The sequence below is a fragment of the Manis javanica genome, chromosome 15 (assembly GCF_040802235.1).
Source record: "Manis javanica isolate MJ-LG chromosome 15, MJ_LKY, whole genome shotgun sequence".
NCBI lineage: Eukaryota > Metazoa > Chordata > Mammalia > Pholidota > Manidae > Manis > Manis javanica.
In genome coordinates this window covers 87,683,696-87,707,590 of record NC_133170.1, presented here as the reverse complement: position 1 = coordinate 87,707,590, position 23,895 = coordinate 87,683,696, and the positions used below count along the sequence as shown (strand labels likewise).

At 47.8% G+C, this 23,895-nt stretch overlaps 1 protein-coding gene and 1 long non-coding RNA gene across 2 annotated transcripts in view; one reads left to right on the top strand and one right to left on the bottom strand.

Annotated features, from left to right (window-relative positions):
• LOC140846501 (uncharacterized) overlaps window positions 1–21,914 on the bottom strand; it is a 37,214-nt gene extending 15,300 nt beyond the window's left edge. The window contains exons 1-4 of the mRNA XM_073223052.1: window positions 21,593–21,914; window positions 7,112–7,187; window positions 6,642–6,768; window positions 6,246–6,344 (exon numbers count right to left, since the gene is read on the bottom strand). Of these exons, the coding sequence (XP_073079153.1) occupies window positions 6,246–6,344; window positions 6,642–6,768; window positions 7,112–7,159 (274 nt within the window). The 5' untranslated portion in view covers window positions 7,160–7,187; window positions 21,593–21,914. The remainder of the gene's footprint in view (window positions 1–6,245; window positions 6,345–6,641; window positions 6,769–7,111; window positions 7,188–21,592) is intronic.
• An 8-nt stretch (window positions 21,915–21,922) lies between these two features.
• Window positions 21,923–23,895, top strand: part of LOC140846511 (uncharacterized) — a 116,772-nt gene continuing 114,799 nt past the window's right edge. Inside the window, exon 1 of the long non-coding RNA XR_012125673.1 lies at window positions 21,923–23,881. This is a non-coding gene — a long non-coding RNA (uncharacterized lncRNA). The remainder of the gene's footprint in view (window positions 23,882–23,895) is intronic.

Here is a 23,895-nt window from a genome sequence, read left to right as displayed (position 1 = left end):
ACCCATTCTCCTTAAAGTTTTCCAAAAAATAGAAGAGGAGGGAATACTCCCAAACTCATTCTATGAAGCCAACATCACCCAAACACCAAAACCAGGCAAAGACCCCACCAAAAAAGAAAATTACAGACCAATATCCCTGATGAATGTAGATGCAAAAATACTCAATAAAATGTTAGCAACTCGAATTCAAAAGTATATCAAAAGGATCATACACCATGACCAAGTGGGATTCATCCCAGGGATGCAAGGATGGTACAACATTCGAAAATCCATCAACATCATCCACCACATCAACAAAAAGAATGACAAAAACCACATGATCATCTCCATAGATGCTGAAAAAGCATTTGACAAAATTCAACATCCATTCATGATAAAAACTCTCAGCAAAATGGGTATAGAGGGCAAGTACCTCAACATAATAAAGGCCATATATCATAAACCCATAGCCAGCATTATACTGAAAGGCAAGAAGCTGAAAGCTTTTCCTCTGAGATCGGGAACTAGACAGGGATGCCCACTCTCCCCACTGCTATTTAACATAGTACTGGAGGTCCTAACCACGGCAATCAGACAAAATAAAGAAATACAAGATATTCAGATTGGTAAAGAAGTTAAATTGTCACTATTTGCAGATGACATGATAGTACAGAAAAAACCCTAAAGACTCCACCCCAAAACTACTACAACTGGTATCAGCATACAGCAAAGTTGCAGGATACAAAATTAACACACAGAAATCTATAGCTTTCCTATGCACTAACAATGAACCAATAGAAAGAGAAATCAGGAAAACAATTCCATTCACAATTGCATCAAAAAGAATAAAATACCTAGGAATAAATCTAACCAAAGAAGTGAATGACCTATACTCTAAAAACCACAAGTCACTCTTAAGAGAAATTAAATGGGACACTAACAGATGGAAACTCATCCCATGCTTGTGGCTAGGTAGAATCAATATCGTCAAAATGGCCATGCTGCCCAAAGCAATATGCAGATTTGATGCAATCCATATCAAATTATCAGCAACATTCATCAATGAACGGGAACAAATAATTCAAAAATTCATATGGAAACACCAAAGACCCCGAATAGCCAAAGCAATCCTGAGAAAGAAGAATAAAGTAGGGGGGATCTCACTCCCCAACTTCAAGCTCTACTATAAACCCACAGTAATCAAGACAATTTGGTACTGGCACCAGAACAGAGCCACAGACCAGTGGAACACACTAGAGACTCCAGACATTAACCCAAACATATATGGTCAATTAATATTTGATAAAGGCTCCATAGACATACAATGGTGAAATGACAGTCTCTTCAACAGATGGAGCTGGCAAAACTGGACAGCTACATGTAGGAAAATGAAACTGGACCATTGTCTAACCCCATATACAAAAGTAAATTCAAAATGGATCAAAGACCTGAATGTAAGTCATGAAACCATTAAACTTGTGGAAAAAAACATAGACAAAAACCTCTTAGACATAAACATGAGTGACCTCTTCTTGATCATATCTCCCCGGGCAAGGAAAACAACAGCAAAAATGAACAAGTGGGACTATATTAAGCTCAAAAGCTTCTGTACAGCAAAAGACACCATCAATAGAACAAAAAGAAACCCTACAGTATGGGAGAATATATTTATAAATGACAGATCCGATAAAGGCTTGACGTCCAAATTGTATAAAGAGCTCACATGACTCAGCAATCAAAAATCAAATAATCCAATTAATAAATGGGCAGAGGAACTGAACAGACACTTCTCCAAAAAAGAAATACAGATGGCCAACAGACACATGAAAAGATGCTCCACATCACTAATTATCAGAGAAATGCAAATTAAAACTACAATGAGGTATCACCTCACACAAGTAAGGATGGCTGCCATCCAAAAGACAAACAACAACAAATGTTGGTGAGGCTGTGGAGAAAGGGGAACCCTCCTACACTGCTGGTGGGAATGTAAATTAGTTCAACCATTGTGGAAAGCAGTATGGAGGTGCATCAAAATGCTCAAAACAGACTTACCACTTGACCCAGGAATTCCACTCCTAGGAATTTACCCTAAAAACACAGCAATCAAGTTTGAGGACAGATGCACCCCAATGTTTATCGCAGCACTATTTAGAATAGCCAAGAATTGGAAGCAACCTAAATGTCCATCGGTAGATGAATGGATAAAGAAGATGTGGTACAAATACACAATGGAATACTACTCAGGCATAAGAAGAGGGCAAATCCTACCATTTGCAACAACATGGATGGAGCTGGAGGGTATTATGCTCAGTGAAATCAGCCAAGCGGAGAAAGAGAAATACCAAATGATTTCACTCATCTGTGGAGTATAAGAACAAAGGAAAAACAGAAGGAACAAAACAGCAGCAGAATCACAGAACCCAAGAATGGACTAACAGGTACCAAAGGAATAGGGACTGGGGAGGATGGGTGGGTAGGGACGGATATGGGGGGGGAGATGGGGGGTATTAAGATTAGCATGCATGGGGGGTTGGGAGAAAGGGGAGGGCTGTACAACACAGAGAAGACAAGTAGTGATTGTACAACATTTTGCTATGCTGCTGGACAGTGACTGTAAAGGGGTTTATGGGGGGACCTGGTATAGAGGAGAGCCTAGTAATCATAATATTCTTCATATAAGTGCAGATTAAAGATAACAAAAAAAAGAAAGAATGAAAACGGGGATTACTCCCTGATAGGATAAAACTAACTGTAAATCAATGATTAATGCATGCTTTAAATATCCTTAATTTTGATCACTTAAAGGGTATCAGATGATCAGCTATGGATGTACACTTTTCTGATAATATTCCTTTCTCTTAAAAAGAAAAAAAGCAATTCCAGTGTGGTAACCTCCAATGAGTTCTACACAATGGTATAAAGGGCATATCAAAGTGTGGGCAAAGGGTCTGTTTGTGTTTATACAGAGGATCAAAGCCTAATTTGGCTACCCAGAAAATGAACTAAGATACGATATGAAGAAGAACTTCCAACATCAGCACTCCCTGCAAGACTCATACCAGGAGATGATCATCAAAAAACCTCCACAAAGATCCAGGCGATGCTGCAGTTGTAGCTGCATCCATCCCACCGTTTCCTGGACTTGCCATTGGAATGAAGAAGGAGATATCTAAGCTGGCCTGTCCTTTCAGTAAAACAACAAAGTTGACTGGATCTATACTGTTGGAACTCAACCAAGAATTAGGAGAAGTGCAAGTTGTAGTGCTCCAAAATCTTACAATTACAGACTATCTACTGTTAAAAGAACATATGGGATGTGAACAGTTCCCAGGAATGGGTTGTTTTAATTTATCTGATTTCTCTCAGACTGTTCAAGTACAGTTGGACAACACCCATCATATCATAGACAAATTTTCACAAATGCCTAGGCTGCCTAAATGGTTTTCTTGGCTGCACTGGAGATGGATGGTAATTATAGATTTGCTTTCGTTATGTAACTATATTCCTATTATGTTAATATGTGTGCACAAGTTAGTTAGTAGTTTAAAACCTATACATGCTTATGTTACTCTACAAGAAGATATGTCAAAGAAATAATCAATCCTCCCATGTTTTCTTCCATCTGCTACCTCCATAGCTTTTCTTCTTTCTTTCTTATTACAACCCTTAAATAGAATTCGTGCCTCATATCGAATTTACCGAGTATCATAATTCCTCCAGGTGGTAAAGATACCTCGACACAAATGCTGGGCATAGAAGCCACAGGGCATAAATCTGCAAACAAGTAAAAAGCTAACCTTTTCAAACAATATGGCTTCTCTCCACTTACCAACTTTACATCTCCCTGTATGGCCCCGGAAGATGACTGGTTAGCCAGAGACGGGTAAGATTCCTCAAGGGAGGAACAACCTAATACAGGCACAGTCGCAGGAGGGCCATCAGGTGAGAAACTGGGGAACAACAGTGGTGAGGCTAAGAACCTCACCCCCCCAACCGTTTTGAGAGAAAGCTCCTGCATCCGTGGATGTTTTATTGCCCTTGTCTAGCTCGGATTACCACATAGTCTACATCCACACACATGATCGTCTACATTTGCTCTCTTACAACAGTAAACTATGTTTTCAACTTTATCTTGCATCTACCTACCACTTCAGCATTTTGCTAAAAATAAATATAATAATAATAAAGGGAGAAATGTGGGATCCACATATAAATCAAGTATAAAAATCAAATGAATATTCATATTTGACCTGATGGTTTATAGTTCATAATGCGTGATCGAAAGTTTCTGTGATGGCTGCCCTTGTACTGTTCACCATGTAATAACTTATTCACTACATAAAAATTTGTTCACCATGTAAGAACTTGTTCGTTATGCTTCAGAAGATTAGAGACTGATGAGAATTAGGCTTGAGATGGATTAATGATTGTGCATTGAGCATTGACCCGCCTATACAGAATTTTATTGTTGTTAACAACCATTTGATCAGTAAATGACAGATGTCCTCTCAAAAAAAAAAAAAAAGGAATCCTACCATTTGCAACCAGGTCGATGGAGGTGGAGAGTATTATGCTCACTGAAATAAGTCAGGCGGGGAAAGGAAAATACCAAATGAGCTCCCTCATTTGTGGAGTATAACAAGAAAGCAAAACTTAAGGAACAAAACAGACTCACACATGCGAAGATGGGACTAATGGATACCAAACGGGAGGGGTGGGGGATGGCAGGTAGGGTGGGACAGAGAAGTGGATTGTGCAGCATGATGATTAGTGAACACACTGTGTGTGGGGTCACGGGGTAGACAGTGTAGCGCAGAGACCAGAAGGGACTCCGGCATCTTAGTGCACTGATGGACAATGACTGCAATGGGGTGTTTGGGGGAAATCGTTAATAAGGGTGAATGTTGTAACCACATTGTCATTCTTGTGAAACCTTCATAAGAGTGTCTATCAATTGATATCTTAACAAAACATAAAATAAATAACAGACACATGGTACAAAAACATGTTAAATAATTTATGCTATCAAAAAGTAATCTAATGAACCGTACTATTAAGATCAGAATAGAGTAAGTGTTACTAGATTCTGGAGATGAAAGGATAGGAAGACCATGACTTGCTTCAAAATAATCGAGATGTGGAAGAAGAGGGTGAGAGTGGGAGGAGGCAGGACTGCCCCCAAGAGAGTGGAGCAGGGAGACAGGCCCACAGAGCTCATCAGATCAGGGCTATTTCACGTCAGGTCGCCTGTACACAAAGAACAAGGCACTAAAAAAATGACCATGATCACACAGGGACAGATGGATTCACTGGGGAGAAATACAATAGATGTCATACAATAGAAGACTTAAAATCCGTCTCTCAAATGCGGGACGGATAGTACAAACTGACCGACTCCTGCCAAACAAACTGGTAAAGACGTATAAGTAGAGAAACGACAACAACCTACAGGATGTGTTCGCGGCCGAGGCTCAGCGAGGATTCCTGCAGCAGGACACAAGGGGACTTCCAAGCACATGGCAATGGCAGCCACCTCAAAATGAGTCGGCTACCACGCTCCCCAAGAGGGGCCTAGGGATCAGGAAGGACAGACGAAGCCGAAAACCAACACCCTCAGCATAACCAGAAGACACCCCACAAATTCACACTTGTCCACAGCCAAGGAAGGGGCATCAGATCTCAGCAGAATCTCCCGTGATCCCACCACAAGGGCCTGGGGTAGGGAGGCCCAGGAAGTACTGGGCACACAGGAGACGGGAACAGGGGGCCCAAAGGGGAACCCCCATTGCTCCAAGACAGCACGTCCAGGCGACAGGTGAAAGAACCGTGACAAGCAGTCCCCATGGTGCCCACCTCCAGACAGCAGACACCCGAACGCAGTGCCTCTGGGTCACAAGAGGGAAAAGGAAGGAGAAGTGGCCCCAGAGACAATGGTGGCAAGAAGAAGAGGTGCAAGATGGGACACACGGGGCCCTGCAGGACAGTAACAAAGAGAAGACACTCCACTGCTGCCTCAGAGAGCCGGGTCAGCAAGGCCACAGAGGGAAAGCCTACTGGGGAGAAGGAGGGCTTCCTGCAGTCGGAAGGTGTCTGGGCACCCAGGACACCCCCTCACTCATCCAAGATGATGGGGTGGGAGGGAGGCAGGGCCAGGCAGCCCCAGCAGCCGCGGTGCAGGAGGACAGCTTCCTGCCAGGGCCCCTGAGCAGCCGCCACCACCATGCAAGGCCGAAGGCCAGTGTCCACCCGGAGGCTCCCCTCACCTGGATGGGGGCCTGGACAGTGTCTCCTCTCTTCCCTCCAGGGCTCTTCCCCTCGCTCCAGCCACGTGATGAGATCCGGTTTACAACAGGGAATTCCTGCTTAGCGGGACAAAGGAGCAGGTCAGTCTTAATTATAGGCTCAAGGGGCTATTTGCTGGCATGGCAGTGGTCCTGGCTCAGACCGACAGTGGCGTGACCTGTCTCCTGAGCTTGGAGTAGAGGCTGGGGTGAAGTGCCCCACCCGGGGAGCGAAGCCTCCCAGGGGGGCAGTGCAAGTACTACAGGCCCTGCCCATCCCCAGGGGAGCAGGAAGCTGAGCACCTGCTTCTCAGTGGGAGACCAGGAAGAGTAAGGATCAAAGGGGTCAAAACAGCCCTGAGGGGAGACCCAGCTCACCCAGCGACACCAGGTGGCTGAAGTTCTCCAGCATCACGTGTCTGTACAGGGTCCTCTGCGCAGGGCTCAGCAGCTCCCATTCCTTCTGCGTGAAATCCACAGCCACATCCTCAAACGTCACAAAAGCCTGCAACACAAACCCAGGCCTGCTCACCAGGAGGCTGCGAGCCACAGCCTGGCCATGTGTGGGCAAGATGGCTGCATCCGTCCCCCAGCTTTGCAGGCGACCACCGGGTGCCAGACCTTCCACACTGCAGGCGGTGGTTCCCAGGGGCAGCCTGAGACGGACAGCACGTCTGCCCTCCTCCCCAGCCCGAGGACCTGCCTCGTCCTGCGGTGGCTGATCAGGCAGGTCACCTCCCCTAGAAGGCTGCTGCCTTGGCACTGTACCAACGAGGCAGCCACCAGGGCAAGTGAAGGGGTGGGTCTGTCCTGTGATAGCAAAGATGGGACATCTGGAAACGTCTCACCTCTCTGCCGGTCTTCCAGGGTCCCAGGGCCGCATTCCTGCTCTCCATGGAGAAGGTAAGCCCTCGGAGGGCTGCTCTGTGGGGAGGGAAGAGAATAAGAGGGTGCGTGGGTGCACCTGCTCCGTGTGAGGCAGGGCTGACCCTCACAGTGGGGAGTAGTCATGGGCACCAGCACGGCCACCTCCAGTGTCCTGACAGGGGCAGAGGGAGCCAGGCTACCTGCTGGCTCATCTCCAAGCTGAGGCCTGGGCGAGAGGCTTCAGTGCCACGGGAGCTGAGTGAGGATTTCTTACCATGCTCAGTGAGAGACGGCCTTGGGACCCCCCAGGGGAGCTCCTGCCTCTCAGGTCAGGTCCCAGAGCTCCAGGGGGCCTCATGACGGCTCTAGCGCCTCTCCCAGCCTCAGGCTCCATGTGCTTAAGTAACCACAGGGCGCAGACCAGAGGCCACCGGTACATGGTGTTGGCAGGATGCACAGCATGCTGCTAACCTCATACTGAAGCCCAGGGGGAGACGTGGGCAGGTAACGTGGGGGGTCCCCGGTATAGAAGCAATATCCCAAACCAGGGCAACCGCAGCCAGCCAGCTCACCCCCAGAACCTCTCCCACATTTGAGGGGTGTGGCAGCCTGTGTCTGCAGAGCTGATGGCAGGTCACACTGTGGAGGGCTTGGGGGCTTCTGATCAGAGGTGACCAGGCAGAGGCTTCCCCCCAGGACTGCTTCTCACAGCGCCTGGCCTACCTCCACCCCTCATACACTCAAGGTTGGGGGCCAAGCCTGGGGCCCAGCGGACAAATCAGTATTGGAACAGTTCCCAGTATCTCAACGCACCATCATCACGGCAGGCGGATGAGCTGTGATGAAGAAGAAGCCCTAAGACACAGAGTCGGCCTCACGTGCGGAAGCCGCTGCCATCTGGGTCCTGGTGCAGCAAAGCACCTGTGGGCACTTTACCGGGAGTCGGTGTGATCCGAACATGAGCCGGTCGGAAGGTGACACTGAAGAGTCATTAAACAATACGGCCACACATGGTGGCATTACAATGGGGCAACGGGTCCACAGAGGCTCGTCATACCGTCCTTTCACAATTTGTATTTTAAAAAATAACAGCGAAAATATGGTAATTTAACTGTCAAAGTGCAGAGCAAAACGATGTCATTAGAACGTTCTCCATATTGAGAAATACAGGCCTGGGTAAACGAAGGGGCCACGTGCTGGAGAGAGAATCCGAGCACTGGGCGGCGTACTAGCTTAGAGAGACTTAACAAGACATCGTGTAGAACCGGTCAGAAGGAAAAGCATTGAAATCCCCTATGTTCTGTATGGGTAATCAAAAAGATTTTTTAACATTTCTTCTTGTGATTTCTTTATACAGACTTTTTATACCCCCTCTGTTGCATGTCTATGTACTCAAAAGTCCCAACGTTATGCTCCTCTATGTACTTTCAAGTTTAAATATTTTATGTTATCTGCAGTCTAAGTCACTTTTTATTTCCTCTTCTCATTATTTGTTGCCAGGTCACAGAAATTCAAGTGATTTTTAAAAACCTGATTTTGGATCTTGTGAAGTTCTAAGTTCTCTTCTTAGTACAAGTAGTTCTATGATAGATCCCTTACGAGATATACTGTAGGAGAGCCAGGGAGAGGCTTTTACTTAGAAATAAAGTGAGAGGACAGACCTCCGGGCTCATTACAGGAGGGGACGAGAGCCCCCCCCCTTAGGATATTTTCTAAGTACACAACAATGTCTTCTGGGAATAAAGACAGCCGAACTTTTTTCTCAGTGCTTATGCCTCTTTTTCCTTGTTTGCCTAGATATTCTAGTATATTCTAGTATAACGCTGAGTGAGGGTGGGGAAGGCTGGACGGAAACACTCGTCCCTCATCTTCCAGGAGGGCACCTCACCACTCACGCACGCCTTTGCTGCTTCCCACCCGCAGGCACTGAGCTATTACTGTGCTATGTAGAGGGCACGGCTCGGAGCTCTCAGCGGAGTGAGACGCACTACCTACTGCCGGGAGGACAAGCCGGTAATAAACCCTTTCACCCCCAGAATGATCTACTCTCATTTCTTTGGTCACTGAATCCATAGTGAACTTGTCCAAGGCAGGACGCCCCACAAGACAACTCCATTAAAGTGGCAAATTAAACTGACTTCAGGAAATTAAGGCTCTGTCCCTTCTTGGGCATGAACTCCACGTGCCTAGAGTATATGATCCTGTGCACGTGCTGCAGGACTCCATCTGCTAAGGTTTGGTGAGCCTCTCTGACAGCCTCTGGGCTGATGCCTCACATGAAGGGGCATGAGGGGTGTTACAGAAACGCCCCTCAAATCCTGAGAAGTAACGTGTGCACAGACATTTCTTAAAATGCAACAATACAGGGGCAGAATAAATTTTATGATGCTTTACAGATTCTGTGTCTCTTAGAAATTGAAGGTGTGTGGCCGCTCTGCACTGAGCAAGTCCACTGGCACCACTTTCCCTACAGCACTGGCTCACTCATGCCTCTGGGTCACATTTGGCAATTCTCACGTTATTTCACACTTTTCATCGTTCTCCTATTTGTTAGGTGACCGGTGATCTTTGATGTTGCCACTGTAGTGCTTTGGGTGCCCCCTCACTGCACCCACGAGATGGCAGAGTCCATCAGGGGGCGTCCCGAGGGCTGTGCTCACTGGCGGTCCCGTCCCTCTCCCTCTGCTCAGGCCTCCCTGTCCCCTCACACACAGCAATGTACAAATAAGGCCAACGGGTTACCCGACAGTGGCCTCTAAGTGTTCCAGTTAAAGGTCACCTGTCTGTCTTGTAAACTGAAAAGCTAGAGAAGATTCAGATGAGGGAGGAGGGCATGTCAGAGGCCAAGATGGGCTGAGAACGAGCCCTTTTCACTGAAGACTGAGCCCAGTTCTCTAGGTATGAACACACAGAAAAGGTTCATGAGGGCAGCAGTGCTCCTCCACTGAGCCCCCATTTGAAAAGATGAAACAGCGTGTGGACGATATGGGGAAAGTTTCGCTGGTCTGGACAGGAGACCAAACCAGCCACAACATTCCCTAAGACGAAAGCCTGACCCAGAGCGAGACCCTCAGTCTCTCCAATCCTACGGAGCTCAGAGATGTGAGGAAGCTGCAGAAGAAAGGGCTGAAGCCGGCAGAGGTTGCCTGATGCAGTTTAAGGAGAGGAACCACCTCTGTAACATAAAAGTGCAGGGAAAGGGGCAGTGCAGATGGTGAAGCGGCACAAGATCTTTTCCGACAACTTCCAGCTGCGATCGCTGACGACGGGGGTACACTAAACAACAGGCTTGTAGTGTAGACAAGGCAGCCTTGCATTGGAAGATGTCATCTAGGACCGTGATAGCTGGAGATCGGAAGGCAGTCCGTTTGCAAACCTTCAGAGGACAGGCTGGCTCTCTTGTGAGGGGCTAATGCAGCTGGTGACTTTACGTTCAAGCCCATGCCCATTTGCCATTCTGAAAATCCTAGGGTCCTGGAAATTATGCTACATTTAGAAAAGATTCCTTCCAAATTTTACTTCTTCACAATGCAGCTGGGCACATAAGAGCGCTGACGGAGGTGTACTCTAAGGTGAACACTTGCAGGCTTGCTTACACATCCACTGGATGCAGCCCTTGGATTAAAAAGCGGTTTTGGGTTTTAAGTCTTATTATAGAAGAAGCACATTTCATAAAGGTCCAGCTGCCGTAGACGGCAATTGCTCTCAGGGATCTGGGCAGAGGAAAGTGAAAATTACTGAAAAGGATTCTCCCTTCTAGGTGTTATTGTAAGAATACTCAGGATTCCTGGAAAGAGGACAAAATATTGACATTTACAGACGTTTGGAAGAAGCTGTGCCTAAATTTTGCAAGTGACCTCAAGTGGTTCAAGACTACAGGGGAGGAAGTAACTATAAATGTGGTGCGAACTACAAGAGACCTAGGTCTCCAAGTAAGGCCTCAAGAGGGGACTGGATCACTAGAATCACAGCATAAACTTTAATGGACAAGCAGATGCTTTTTAGGCACGAACAAAGAGCTCTCTTGGGGTGGAATCTACCTGTGGTGCAGATGTCATCAGGGTAGCTGAAATGACAGAGAAAGATTTAGAATATTTTATAACCTTAGATGAAAATGCAGCAGGACAGTTTGTGACACTACTATTGTGAAAGTTCTGGTGTGGGTAAAATGCAATCGATGTGCGTCCCAAGCTAGAGAGAAATCGTTTGTGAAATACAAAATGGGACACAATAAAGATCAGAACATAATATAATAGAGAAATTAAAGAACAGGGAAAAAAATGAATGACAACAACTGCTGTGTCTTCAAGAAAATAATCAACATAGATAAATCCCTAGCAGATTTGTCAGGAATAAAAAGAAAGGACACAAATAAAGTCAGAAAGAAAAAGGAGAAATAACTAACACCACAGAAATTCAAAGAGTTCCATGGAAAATTGTATACCAGAAAACTGGACAAGCTAGAACACGTGAACTAATTCCCAGAAAAGTACAAACTTCCAAAACTGATATGGAGGAAAGAGAAAAGCTAGACAAATTACCAGTGAAATAAAATTGAATTTTTAATTTAAAAAACCCTCAAAAAATGAAAAGCCAGCTGAATTGTACCAAACACTCAAGGAAACGCTAATACGCATCCTTCCTAAAGCACTGCCAAAATAGAAGAGCAGGGGCTACTTCCAAACCCACTCTATCAGGCCAGCATCACCGTAAAAGCAAAACAAACACATTGCAACAAAACAGCATGAAAGACCAACAGCCATGGTGAACAGAGATGTGAAAATCCTCCACAAAATAATAGAAACCAAATTCAAAAACACAGCAAGAAGACCATCCATCACGACCACGTGCGATTTCTCCCAGGGAATTGAGGAGCAAAAATATTTGCAAATTGACTAACGTGATACACGACATTAATAAAAAAGGCTAAAAATGAAGTGATAATCTCAACAGATATTGAAAAATCACTTGAAAAAAATTCAACATCGATTCATGATAACAGCACTCAACAAAATGGATGTACAGAGTGCACACCTCAACGTAAGAAAGGCCACATAACACAACTCCACAGCTAACATCACCTGAATCGGGAAAAGCTGAAATATTTTTCTCCAAGATCAGGAAATAATCAAGTACACTCTTACCACTTTCATTCAACATAGTAGTGCAAGTCCTAGTCATGGCAATCAGAGAAGAGACAGAAGGCTTCCAAATTGGTGAGGAAGAAGGAAAACTGTCACTATTTGCAGATGACATGATATTATACATAGAAAACCCTGGAGACTTCACTAGAACACTGTTAGAAGGAGTAACTGGATCCAGCAAAGTTGCAGGATACAAGATCAATATACAGATATTTGCGGCATTTCTACATACTAACAGTGAACACAAGCAGAAACCAGGAAACCAATTCCATTCGCAACTGCATCAAAAAGAATAAAACACCCAAGAGTCACCTTAACCAAGGAGGTGAAACAGCTGTACTCTGAAAACTGTAAGACACTAAAGAAAGAAATCGAAGAAGCACCAATAAATGGAAATCTCCTCTGTGCTCCTTTATAGAAAGAAATAATATTGTCAAAATGGCCATCCTGCCCAAAGGAATTTACATGGTCAATGCAATCCATTTTGAAACACCAACGGTATTTTCCAGTGAACCACAGAAGACTCCAAAGAGCCAAAGCAATCTGGAGAAAGAAGAACAACGAACGGTGAGAACGGGGGATCATGCTCTCTGACTTCAGGCTACAGTACACAGAACACTGTGGTGCTGGCACAGAGCAGGCCCATAGGCCAATGGAACAGAACGCAGAGCCTACAAATAAAGCCACATACATTTGGTCAATTAATACACGACAAAGGAACCACAAGTATACAATGGGGAAAACAGGCAGTGTTGGGAAAGCTGGACAGCTACATGCAAGTGAACGAAACTGGATTATGCTTTAACTGCACAGAAGAGTAAACCCAAAATGCATTAGAGACCTGACTCTAAGACATGGAGCCATGACACGCTTAGAAGAAAACACAGGCACAAGGGTCATATTTATGGTTGCATTACTTAAAAGAGCCAAGTTATAGAAGCAACCAAACTGACAGAAGAACAGATAGACATGCTACATGTAGGCAATGGAGCATGACTGAGCCACAGGAAAGATATCCAGCCACTTGTGACAGGAAGGGTGGACCTGGAGGGTATGATGCTAAGTGAAACGTTACACCAGGCAGAGGAAGAAAACACTATATGACTTCACATATGATACAAAACAAAACGAATAGAATTCACTGCCAGACTCAGAGAAGGGACTGGTGGTTACCATGGGAAGGGAGGGTTTGGGATTGGGGTTGAAGCAGGCGAGGAGGACAGAGGTACAAAAACTCAATCATAACGAAACTAGCGGGGGAGGGAAAGCACAGCATAGAGCATACAGGCCACAGCTCTCTTCTATGTTTCTATGGCGATAGTAAATAGTAGTAATTACACTAGTTGGGGTGAACACTTAATAATGCAGGGAACTGCCAAATCACTACAGTGCAGATCCGAATCCACTGGAATATTATACATCAATTATTCTTCAGTAAAAAATCATGATAAAATTAAACTTTCAGATTTAAAAAATGAAGAATCAAACACTTTTAGAAACACATGAATCTAAAAGCCCAAGACATCCATCCCGCAAACCCCAAGAAGGATGACCCCAGAGAGCCTCACTGAGGTAGCAGAGCCCTCAAGCATGCTGACCGGAGCCAGAGCTGTAAGAACCCAGGGTCGGCAGGAGGAGGAGGTGAGGACAACGGCGGTGCTGGCCACTCGGGGAGAAATCGCCACCGTGAGCGGAAACCTGGGGAGAGAGGGCGCTGCCTGTCACCTGCACTGGCCACAGTCAGTTGTTCCGTCACACCGACAGGGCGGGAGGTGGTTCCCAGTTTGTGGCTCAATCACAGATTCTTAGTATCCTTACAAACATTTAGACAGTTCTGAATAAATGTTTCTCCAAATGCTGAGTGGCCATAAGAAAGCTGTCAGTGATTTAAAGAGGTGTTTTTTAATAATATCCACATTACAGTAGTTTTGTGGGGAAAGGGTCCATAGAGCTCCCTACACTGCTTTTCCCAAAGTCTGAATTTTTGGTTATATTATGAGCACAAATAGGGCCAGGTAGTCAGGTGAGTGGTGGGCGCATTATCTGTCTTCCTGGGCACATGGGTACAGGCAGCACAGAAGTAGATTACGGGGAAGAACCCAGAAGGTGGGAGGGAGGGAGTTGGGGAAACATACGGCAAACTCAGAGAGAGGGCCTGTCACCTCGTGGAGGAGACGCCTGTCCACACGTGGGAGCTGCACCTTCACCAAGACGCACAAGGAAAGAACAGGAGAGAGAAGTGAAAAGTACCTGGTGAACACGAGACAGTTCTCTTCCCAGGCCTTTCATACTAACGGCCCCGAGCACGGAATCGAAAGTGCACAGACGCTTTTGAGTCCACTAGGGAGAGTTCCACGGGACCGAGTAGCTCGTGAAATTACGGGGTTGTTAAACTTCTAGTGTGATAATGGGGCCAAAGATGAGTTAAAAGGCAGAGCCACCACACTCGCGCTCAGGAAGCCTGCTGCAGTGTCCGCAGATGAATGAGGTCTGACCGGGCACAAGACACGGTATGAAAATAGAAAGCTTAGGTTAGGGTGGGGCCTGGAGACACAAATAACAAACTGTTGGGCTGATGAGGGTATCAAGAGATTATACATTATATTTCAATTCATGTGTAAGCATTTTTCATTATAAACTTAAACATGGATTCTCTCTTCCCAAACAAACGGGAATGAGAGGAGAGTCCTCTCTGCAGGCCCAGAGTGGAGACCCCCACGAGCTCTGGCTGTTCTGACTCCCGCCCCCTGCCGACATTCCTGGGCGCCAACACGTGCAGAACAGGAACGGAGAGGCAGCGACGGCGGCTTCACAGAGTCAGCAATGCCTCACGTGGGAATGCCAGGCACACTGGGAACATTTAGCTCGTCCACTTATAATTCATTGAAATGTTGAGGAAACAAACCATCCTGGGGTGATGAGAAACTTTCATATACGGATTCGGATGATGGAGACTCAACACCTTATATTTACCAAAACTTTCTGAACTGCACCTTAAAATGAGAGCGTTTTACTGTGTTGAAATCATACCTCAGTAACACTGACGATTTCTTCCTCTGCAGAGCAGAGATTCCAGCCCTAAGCAGCAGGCTGGATGAGAGATAAACCGTGGATAGAGCACAAAGCCCAGGACCTGCACAGAAGCGTTGCTCAGGGAATGCTACCTGAACCGTTTTTCACATGGCCGGTTCTACACCAGGCTCGCAGTCGCCTGCCCACAGCACCGACAGGAGCGGGGACAGACGTGTCCTGAGCAAGGGGCTGGGATCTGGGGAAACGTTTCTCGCTGAGAGGCTTGGTGGCCCGAGAAGCAGCTGCGGCTCTGAGATCACACGGCACAGTGCAGCTCACAGGCCGTCAGTCACGGCCGGGGGAAAGCCCTCCTGGCTTGCAGCAGAGACGGTAACAGGCAAGGAGTACCCAACCCAGGCGGCTGTCCTCCCTACGCCCAGCGCAGTCCCCTCTCCTGTGGGCACAGAACTGGAGGCAGCAGAGCGGGTGGCTACAGGAGTGTGTCCTGGGAAATTCCCAAACCTGGGGTCCACGGCCGCCTCTTGTTCTGGGAAGAGACCCAGAATGTAGGCATCTGCACACAGCCTCTCCTGACGGGATGCTGACACTGATCAGAAAGTCTGTCCTCTTAATGCATCTGGAACAGAAAGTTTTAATAGTAACACTTAAACTATTATTGGGCATTCACTGTACCCCAGAGATGGAACACGTCACAACAGCCTTATGATGTGGTTACTTACCACCCTCCTTTTTCAGATGAGGAAGTTGAGGCACAGAGAGTTTAAAACAGTAACAAAGCCGAGGTCTGAAGTCTCACTGTAAAGCCCATGCTTCACACCAGTGGGCATGGCTAAGGAGATGCCCAGCATACACACATGGGGGAGAATGTGGATCAAACCAGAATATCTGTGTTCATAAGAAAACCACTGGCCCAAAGATGATATACTCTTCTTATGGTCCTATGCTGGCGAACAATGACTTAATGCCAAACCTGATGGTAGTTTCACCCTCCCTGGAAGAGAACCTTTAACCAGTCAACATGGAATTTCCTGCTCAGCACTGGGGAATTTACTGAGACCCCTTCTGTTCCCCGCCGGGCATCCTCGCAGAAAACAATGGATCCTTGGCCAGTAATTTCCTTTCCTCTGCTCCCTTTCCACCTTTAATAACCTTTCCTTTTCTGCAGCCCAAAGGGGTCTCCCTCCACTCACAGAGGCAATGCTGCCCACTCTTGAGCGATCTAATAACGCCCATTAGATTTTCAAATTTACTCAAATGAGTTCCACTTTTTTCAACACTTGCAAAGTGATGTGTCAGATGAAGCTGATGCATTCATGGGATAACAGTATCTCTACTACTGTGTTTTGCTCACAATTTTTGCCACAATAAGTTAAAACCATTTATTTCGCAGTCATCCCACAGGCCTACTGGTGTTGGAAAACCTGCCTGGCCTCACTACTCCTCCCACGCCAATAACCGAGGGAGTCGGAGTGATGCAGGGGGAGGAAGGGGTCGCCTCCTTTCCCAAAGCCACCCAACCGCCCTTGGTTGCCTGCCCCAAGTTGAACCCCAGCCATGTTTCCAAAACCTCTGCCAGGACACATGGACAGCCAGCCGCCTCTTCCCTGCTGGAGGAAGACTGCCCCAAGGAGACCCTGCCCCAACCTCGACTGCTGGCCCTCACCCAAATTAAATCACCCAAGTGACATCTGCCCCTTTGTTAGGCAGGAAAACAGGTTTGAGCAGGAAGGAAAGAGAGTTAAGGCCAGAAAAGCCACTGGCAGGGGCTCAAAGAGTTTACCTGTTAAAACTACAAAGCCAGAAAGGATGGAGTTAGTGAATTGGTCAGTTAAAGCCCAGAAGGCCAGCTTCACATGGAATGTTTGAATACTCCCCGGATAAAGGAAGTGTCTCGGCACAGGATATGTTTTCACTGTGTCACTGGGCTCACACCTTTGTAAGATTTACTTGAGCCTGCTGAAAGCCCCAGCTTATTCGGGAGAAATTCCATCCTGAGGCTAAGACTGCATTTTAATCAAACAGACAATGACTCAGCTCACTTCCTAGGCAGCACAGATGGTCTCGACTGATATGCTTCCAGGCAGGACTGCTGTCCTGGGAGGGAATCAGACGGGTAAATGTCTTGTGCTAAGTTAAAAGAAAAAACTTCATGTCTCATCAAAGATGAACATTCTGGAACCAGTGGACAAGTCCACACTCCAAGCCTTTTGTTATAGTCCTGAAAATCCTTCACCACAGACAAAACTCCAGACCCTGAACACTTAGGGGCGCACCTCTGTGGTCGCCTGCACTTTCTAAGTGTGTAGCCCTTCCCAATTTTTCACCGCACCTGTCTCTTAGGTAGCCCACACTCCCCTTTCTCCAAGTGTGCACATTTTTGCCTTAAATCAACTCTCACTACTACAATGCTCTGTCTCTATGCTTTTCCACTGTGTCTGTGCCACTTTGCTTTGTCATTGTGATCCTCTGGATTTAAGCTCAAACTTTCACGCCCTCTGCCCTATAACAGATAAGGAGGGGCTGCTGAGAGCTCAGATCTGGGCTCGCAAATCACTGTCACCTGGGTGCCACAGATGGCGCTGCAGCTCACGGTCATGCTCTCTAGTAACCTGCCTGAAAGCCCACTTATTTGTCTCTAGGACGTTCCCAGAACATAACCTCATTCCATCCTGTGCTCTGCGGCTCCCCCAAAGCCTGGGGTGGTAGGGACTCGGTTCCCACGCTATACAGATCCGAGTACACACTGGATGCAAGGTGACATTGGCTTAAGCAGTCAGCAGGGGATGCGACCCATGCACAGCAGAGGTTCAGTGAACTTCCTTTGTCATTCTCTCTGTCATTCCCTCACACTCTTGCCTTAATAAACTGCTTCCTCGAGAAGGGGATTGAGGGGTATTATGATCAGTTCACATGGTGTGTGGGGGTCCTGGGGAAGACAGTGTAGCACAGAGAAGACAAGTAGTGACTCTGGCATCTTTCTACACTGACAGAGAGTGACTGCAATGGGGTACGGGATGGGGTACACAATAATGTGGGAGAACATAATAACCAGATTGTTTTTCATGTGAAGCCTTCATAAGAGTATATATCAATAATACCTTAGTAAAAATATTGTATAAAAATATAATGAGATAAACTCCTCCCTCACCTTATACTGAGTTCTCCCACTCCGAACCAACTCCTCTCCCCCAAAAAATATGTCCCAACTGTTTGAGGGTAAGTACTATCTCGGAGGAGAACTGAATCAAGAAATTGCTTGTATTAAGTTCATCTTACAGAACATCTACAGGACAGACTACGGATGGTGACGTAACATCTCTCACCATATCTCAGGTCATGAGGCCACATATCATGAGACTGTTAGGCAGAAGAATAGATATGAGTGGGTGGGGTGGAAAGAAAATAAGGCCAGGAAAACCCACCAGGAGGGACTCAAAAGACTTGGACACTTATACTGTTAAGCCAGAAATGATGGATAGTTAAAAGAATTAAACAGTGAGGCTAAAAACTCCTGGAGTCACTTGGCCTGGAATTCTTGAATATTCCCAGATAAAAGTATCTCAGCATAGCCTCTGTCTTCATCTTGTCAATTACATCATGCCATTGTAACATTTACTGTGCCTGCTAAAAGGCCCAGCTTATGCTTTAACTTTACCCATATGCTGTTTTCTCCTCCTACAGCCCCTAAACTAGTAATTTGCAACCAGGGCAAGAGATAAGCATCATGATTAATTGTCAGGAGCCAGTCCGAATTGCCCACCTGATGGCACTGCCCAGATGCCCAGCAAGACGGAACCACAAAGTGGACTTCTGACAGGAACAACCCCGCTAACTCTCCTTATTATTATGGTATTTGGAAATGTTGCTATAGGGTATTTATACACTAAATTGGAAAACCAAATTTAAAATACCCTGGGAGAAATGCTAGAGGCAAGACCCCATTTCCCCCAGAAAGTAGGGACGGAATGAGAAGGGGAGGATGCAGAGAGAACTTTGGAAACAAGTATTAGGATATAATAAACAGGGGTGGTTTGAGTGGGTTCCAGTACCCTCTCCCCGTCCAACTCGGCCCTGAGAGGAATTTCTAAACACTACTAGACCTACTGGGTCCCAGGGAAAAAAATAGAACAACAAAGGAGAGCCAGCACGTATAACGGACGGGATAGTGTGGGTGGAAGTGCCTGGCATGACTGTACACACTCTCCCCATTGAAGAGATTTTCTTACAGATATTATTGTATATGGTTTAAAGAAACTCTCAAAAAGGACATGACCCTGCCCTCCCTGGGAAGAAAGGTGGCCTGACTGGGCCCCTAAGCCTTCAAATTCGTTGGTTATTACCCCCTTACCTCATCCCCCCAGGGGCAACGCTCTCGTCTCTATGAAACTGGGCACCTACCCAAGGGTACAGTTTCCAGTTCCCGCAATTACAATCAGGTTAGTCTTGGTACACTGCTTTGATGACAGACTGTTTTGATGTTTTTCTTTATATCTGCATGTAATGCTCTAGACCTAGAAAAATAGACTTAGCTATACTTACTAATTAAATGAATAGTAACCGTGGCTATTTTAGAATCAATAATAAGGAAACTGCAAGTAGGGCCCAAGCCAACCAGGTGTGAGGGAACATTGTGAGAATTAAGTCTTGTTTGTTCTGAAACCGCCAGGGATGCCAAGCAAGCACACGTGGAAAACATTAATAATTGCTAAGGCGCCAATAATCTCATCTCTTAAGATTGACCTTTATGTGAACATTTTTTTCCCAAAGAATCAAATGATCTAATCTTTATGACAGTGCATACTCAAAACATATATAACCTTGCTCCATTTCAATAAAACAGGCCAGGCTCAGCTCGGGAACTCTGCTACTGTCTGTGTCCTCATTCATTCATTCCGTCACCCGCAGACACCGTTCTTCCCTCAGGGACCCCTGGACTCGCTGGAGCTGGACTCTGCCAATTAATTTTGGAAACAAGCCCAGCTCTAAACAGCATCGTGACAACAGGAAGAATTCCAGCTTAAAACCAAGACTGCGTTTTAAAACGCAGGAAATTAAGCAGTACGATACTTAAAACAGTCTTTAGCAAACAGACAATGACTCAGCCACCTAGGGGGCGGGGCAGGCAGTCATAAGCTGACATGCTGGCAGACAGATGGTGCTACCCTAGGGAGAAATCAAAGCACTAAATTTCCTGTGCAGAGTTAATTTTGTAGAATTACCTGGAGGACAGAGAAGAGACTTAATATCTCATCACAGACGAACATTTTGGGACCACTTAACAAGTCTACACTCCCTAGCCTGTGACATTCGTGAAAAATCAATAAATTGGGAAACCCCCAACCCTTCAGCACGCACCGCTTTGAGGTCACCCACACTAAGTGCTTAGCCTTGAATGAATCTTAAAGCTTCCAGCGCCTCTTCTCTGAGATCGCCCACACCCCTTCCCGAGTGAGCACTTTCTCTAATTACAACTTATGCCCTTCAGGGTGCCTCGCCTCCCTGAGGTCGCCTGCACTTTATCCCTAAGTAAGTAACTTTAAAGAAAACCTCTTCTCTGCTTCACTACTTTGTCTCTGCCCTTCAATTCTCTGTTGCAGTGGGGGCAGGAATGAAGGAAAATAAACAACGCTCCCCTAAGGACACCACAAGTCATGCGTATGCCCAGCAACGCCCCAGCTTTTCCCCATTCTTGAAAGCCTGAAAAGACACAATCCTAAGACTACGAGTGAACCTTCTCTGAGGCTGCCCACAACTCCCCTTTCTTCGAGCGGCACTTTTGGACTTAAACATTTCTAACTGGTGCGATCAAATTATTTTGCTTTGTCTCTGCGCCCTTCCAGCGGTGAGCGTCTTTGTTACTTCGCTGTCATTCTAACCTGCAGACTGAAGCGCAAGCCTCCCCCCTCTGTCCTACTTCGGGTAAGCAGGGAAGGGCCACCGAGGTCTGAGTTGGGCTCACGAGTTCCCGTCGCCTGGGACACCGGGACAGGCCTCCCGCTGTCCGACCGCGCTCTTTAGAAGCCGCCCCCCAAATCTCCTTTCTTGGCCTTCGGGAAGGTCTCCGAACACGGCCGCACTCCGTGCAGTGCTCTGGCCTCCCCGATATGCTGGGGTGCTAGGCCGGGGTTCCCAGGCTGTGCAGACCCACGCGGACCCCGCATCCAGGTGACCCGGCCGTGCAAGTTGCCGAGGCACCTGCCCCCGCGGAGCTCAGCGAGCGCCCCTTTCCGCCCCCGGCCCTCCCTGCTCTCTGCCGCTGCTCACCGTTCTGGACGCCGCCCTCACCTCCACTCGCCCGACCTGTTCGAGGACTCCCTCTCCTCGGGCGTCAGGAACCCGCCCGCCCAGGCGGAGGCTCCGCCGAGCGCGCGGGGAGCGGCCCTCCAGACGCAGCCGCCCCACGACGCCGGGACTCCCCGGGCCGCAGCTCCCGGCCTTTCCCAGAGGCTCTCCCGGCGACTCGCCCCGTCTCCCCCTGGGACACGGACTCCCTGCCCCTGCGGCCTGCAGGCGCTTCCGGCCTCAGCACCCCTCCCCCGCCGCACCCGCACGGCCGGCCTCCTCCCCGCTCGGAAGAGCGAGCAGGACACGGGGCTGCAGGGCCCCGACTCACCCGGGGACAGACGGCGGGCGGGGACGGGGGCTCCGCGTCCTCGGCCGGATGCAGACGGAGGCTCTGCGCCTCGGCGTGGCCGTCCACCCGAGCACACTACCCAGGATCCCCCGCGCAGGCCGGGATTCCAGGACCCAGAATCCTCAACGGCCGCTCCAGGACGTCAGTACCCAGAATCCTCGGGGGGCGCTCCAGGAAGTCAGTAGCCAGAATCCTCGGTGGGGCGGTGCTAGGACGTCGGTGCAGATTCCCTGGTGGGCAGTTCCAACGCGTCTACACCAGTCAGGGGTGTTGAAACCTCGGCACCCAGAAACCTTGACGGGGCGGCTTCAGGACCTCAGTACCCAGAATCCTCAGGCCCTCTTCAGCTGTCCAGCACTAACCCGTACCCAGAAGCGCCAGCGCGGCACCGCCCCAGGACTTCAACACCCAGAATCCTCGGAGGTGTGACCAGTGGTGTCCAGTACGCAGAATCGTGGGGCAGCTCCACCTCCCGGGACTGCACCTCCCAGAGCCCTCCTTTAGGGCATGCCTGCACTTCAGACTGGAGTCCCCAGCCGCATGGGCTCTCTTTTGTCTCAGCTTGGAGCCTATGCTGTATGTGAGGAAGGCGATGGAGAGGATGGGTGCAGGCTGGCCGCTACCTCAGGGGAGTCTCAAGCGGTCTCACCCTCGAATGAAGGGAGTCCCCCTCCTGGTGGGGAGGCCACATCTGAGTCATGGCACCAATAAAAGGAGTGCCAATTCCTTAAGGGAAGAGACAACCACACCAGAAGCAGATATCCAAGCAAGAGATTCACTCAGTGGTGGCGAGTTTGCTGCCCGCTAGAGTGAGGGAGCAGCCCTGTGGGCTAGGGAGCCCTGCCTACATCTCCTGATAAGGCACTTTAAACCAGCTGATTGGTTATGGCGTCGTTGGGCTTAGCTGGCAGGACGTTATTGGTCTGTGTCACAGAGTTTTCTGCATAATGAGTGGGAAGCTGAACCTAATCTTGGGAAACTGAAACTTAATGGTTGCCATCTCTGGTCCAAAAGTGTGGTGTCGGGCGCCACTTTTGACTAACACTGTAAGAATAGAAATAGGTTAGCATAAGCATAGCCATCTTAAAGGCCTAGAAGCCATTTTCTGAGTATGTGACTTAGAAAGAAAAACTGGAACTGGGTAAGGCCTTGAAAAACAAGTTAATCATGAGCACCGGGTGGTGGGCAGCTGTGACCCTTGGTCAGCTAACCTTGGTCAGTAAATCTTACATACCAAGCTTATCGTGCAGAACCTCCCTAACCATTGAGGAGTAGTCTTACCCTGCCCTTGCTTAACCCCAGGATATATGTCTTGCAAGAATAATGTATAGTTATAGAAAATTGCTATGAGTTAAGTGCTTTGAAATTGCTATATAAACCCTTGGCTCTGAGTGCTCGGGGTCCTTGTTGAGACCCGCTGCGTCGGGGCTGACTTGGACCCCAACTAGTTGGCTGAATAAAGACTTTGCTTGAATTTACATCTCTATGCCTGTGTAGTTTGTTCTCTGGGGAAGCCTCGGAAGCCTGGACCCTAACATTTGGGGGCTCGTCCGGGATACGAGCAGCTTCCCTGAGAACAAAGGACAGCTGGAGGCAAGGTCTAATTGTCCGGACAGGGCAGTGTAATTCGAGGGTCGCCCCCTCGTGTCTGCATAAATCCATTATAAAGCGGGAGTCGCCATCCCGTGTATGGTCTCGGGTTAGTGGTCCCGAGTGAGGAAGTCCGGGCTGGTAGTCCCGGCCCCCAGGTTAGCGACCCTGGGTGAAGCCCAGGTAACCAATCCTGGCCCTAGGGTCCGAGTGACTCGGCCTTAGGAAGGCAAATCCGATCAGCAGAAAACTGGCGCCCGAGGAGGAAAAGATCGAGCTCGTCACCCTGCGGCAGTCCGAGTGGACGCCCTTCAGGAGAATTACGAGAGTTTCTGAGGACCCTGAAAGTGGTGAGTGTGGTGCG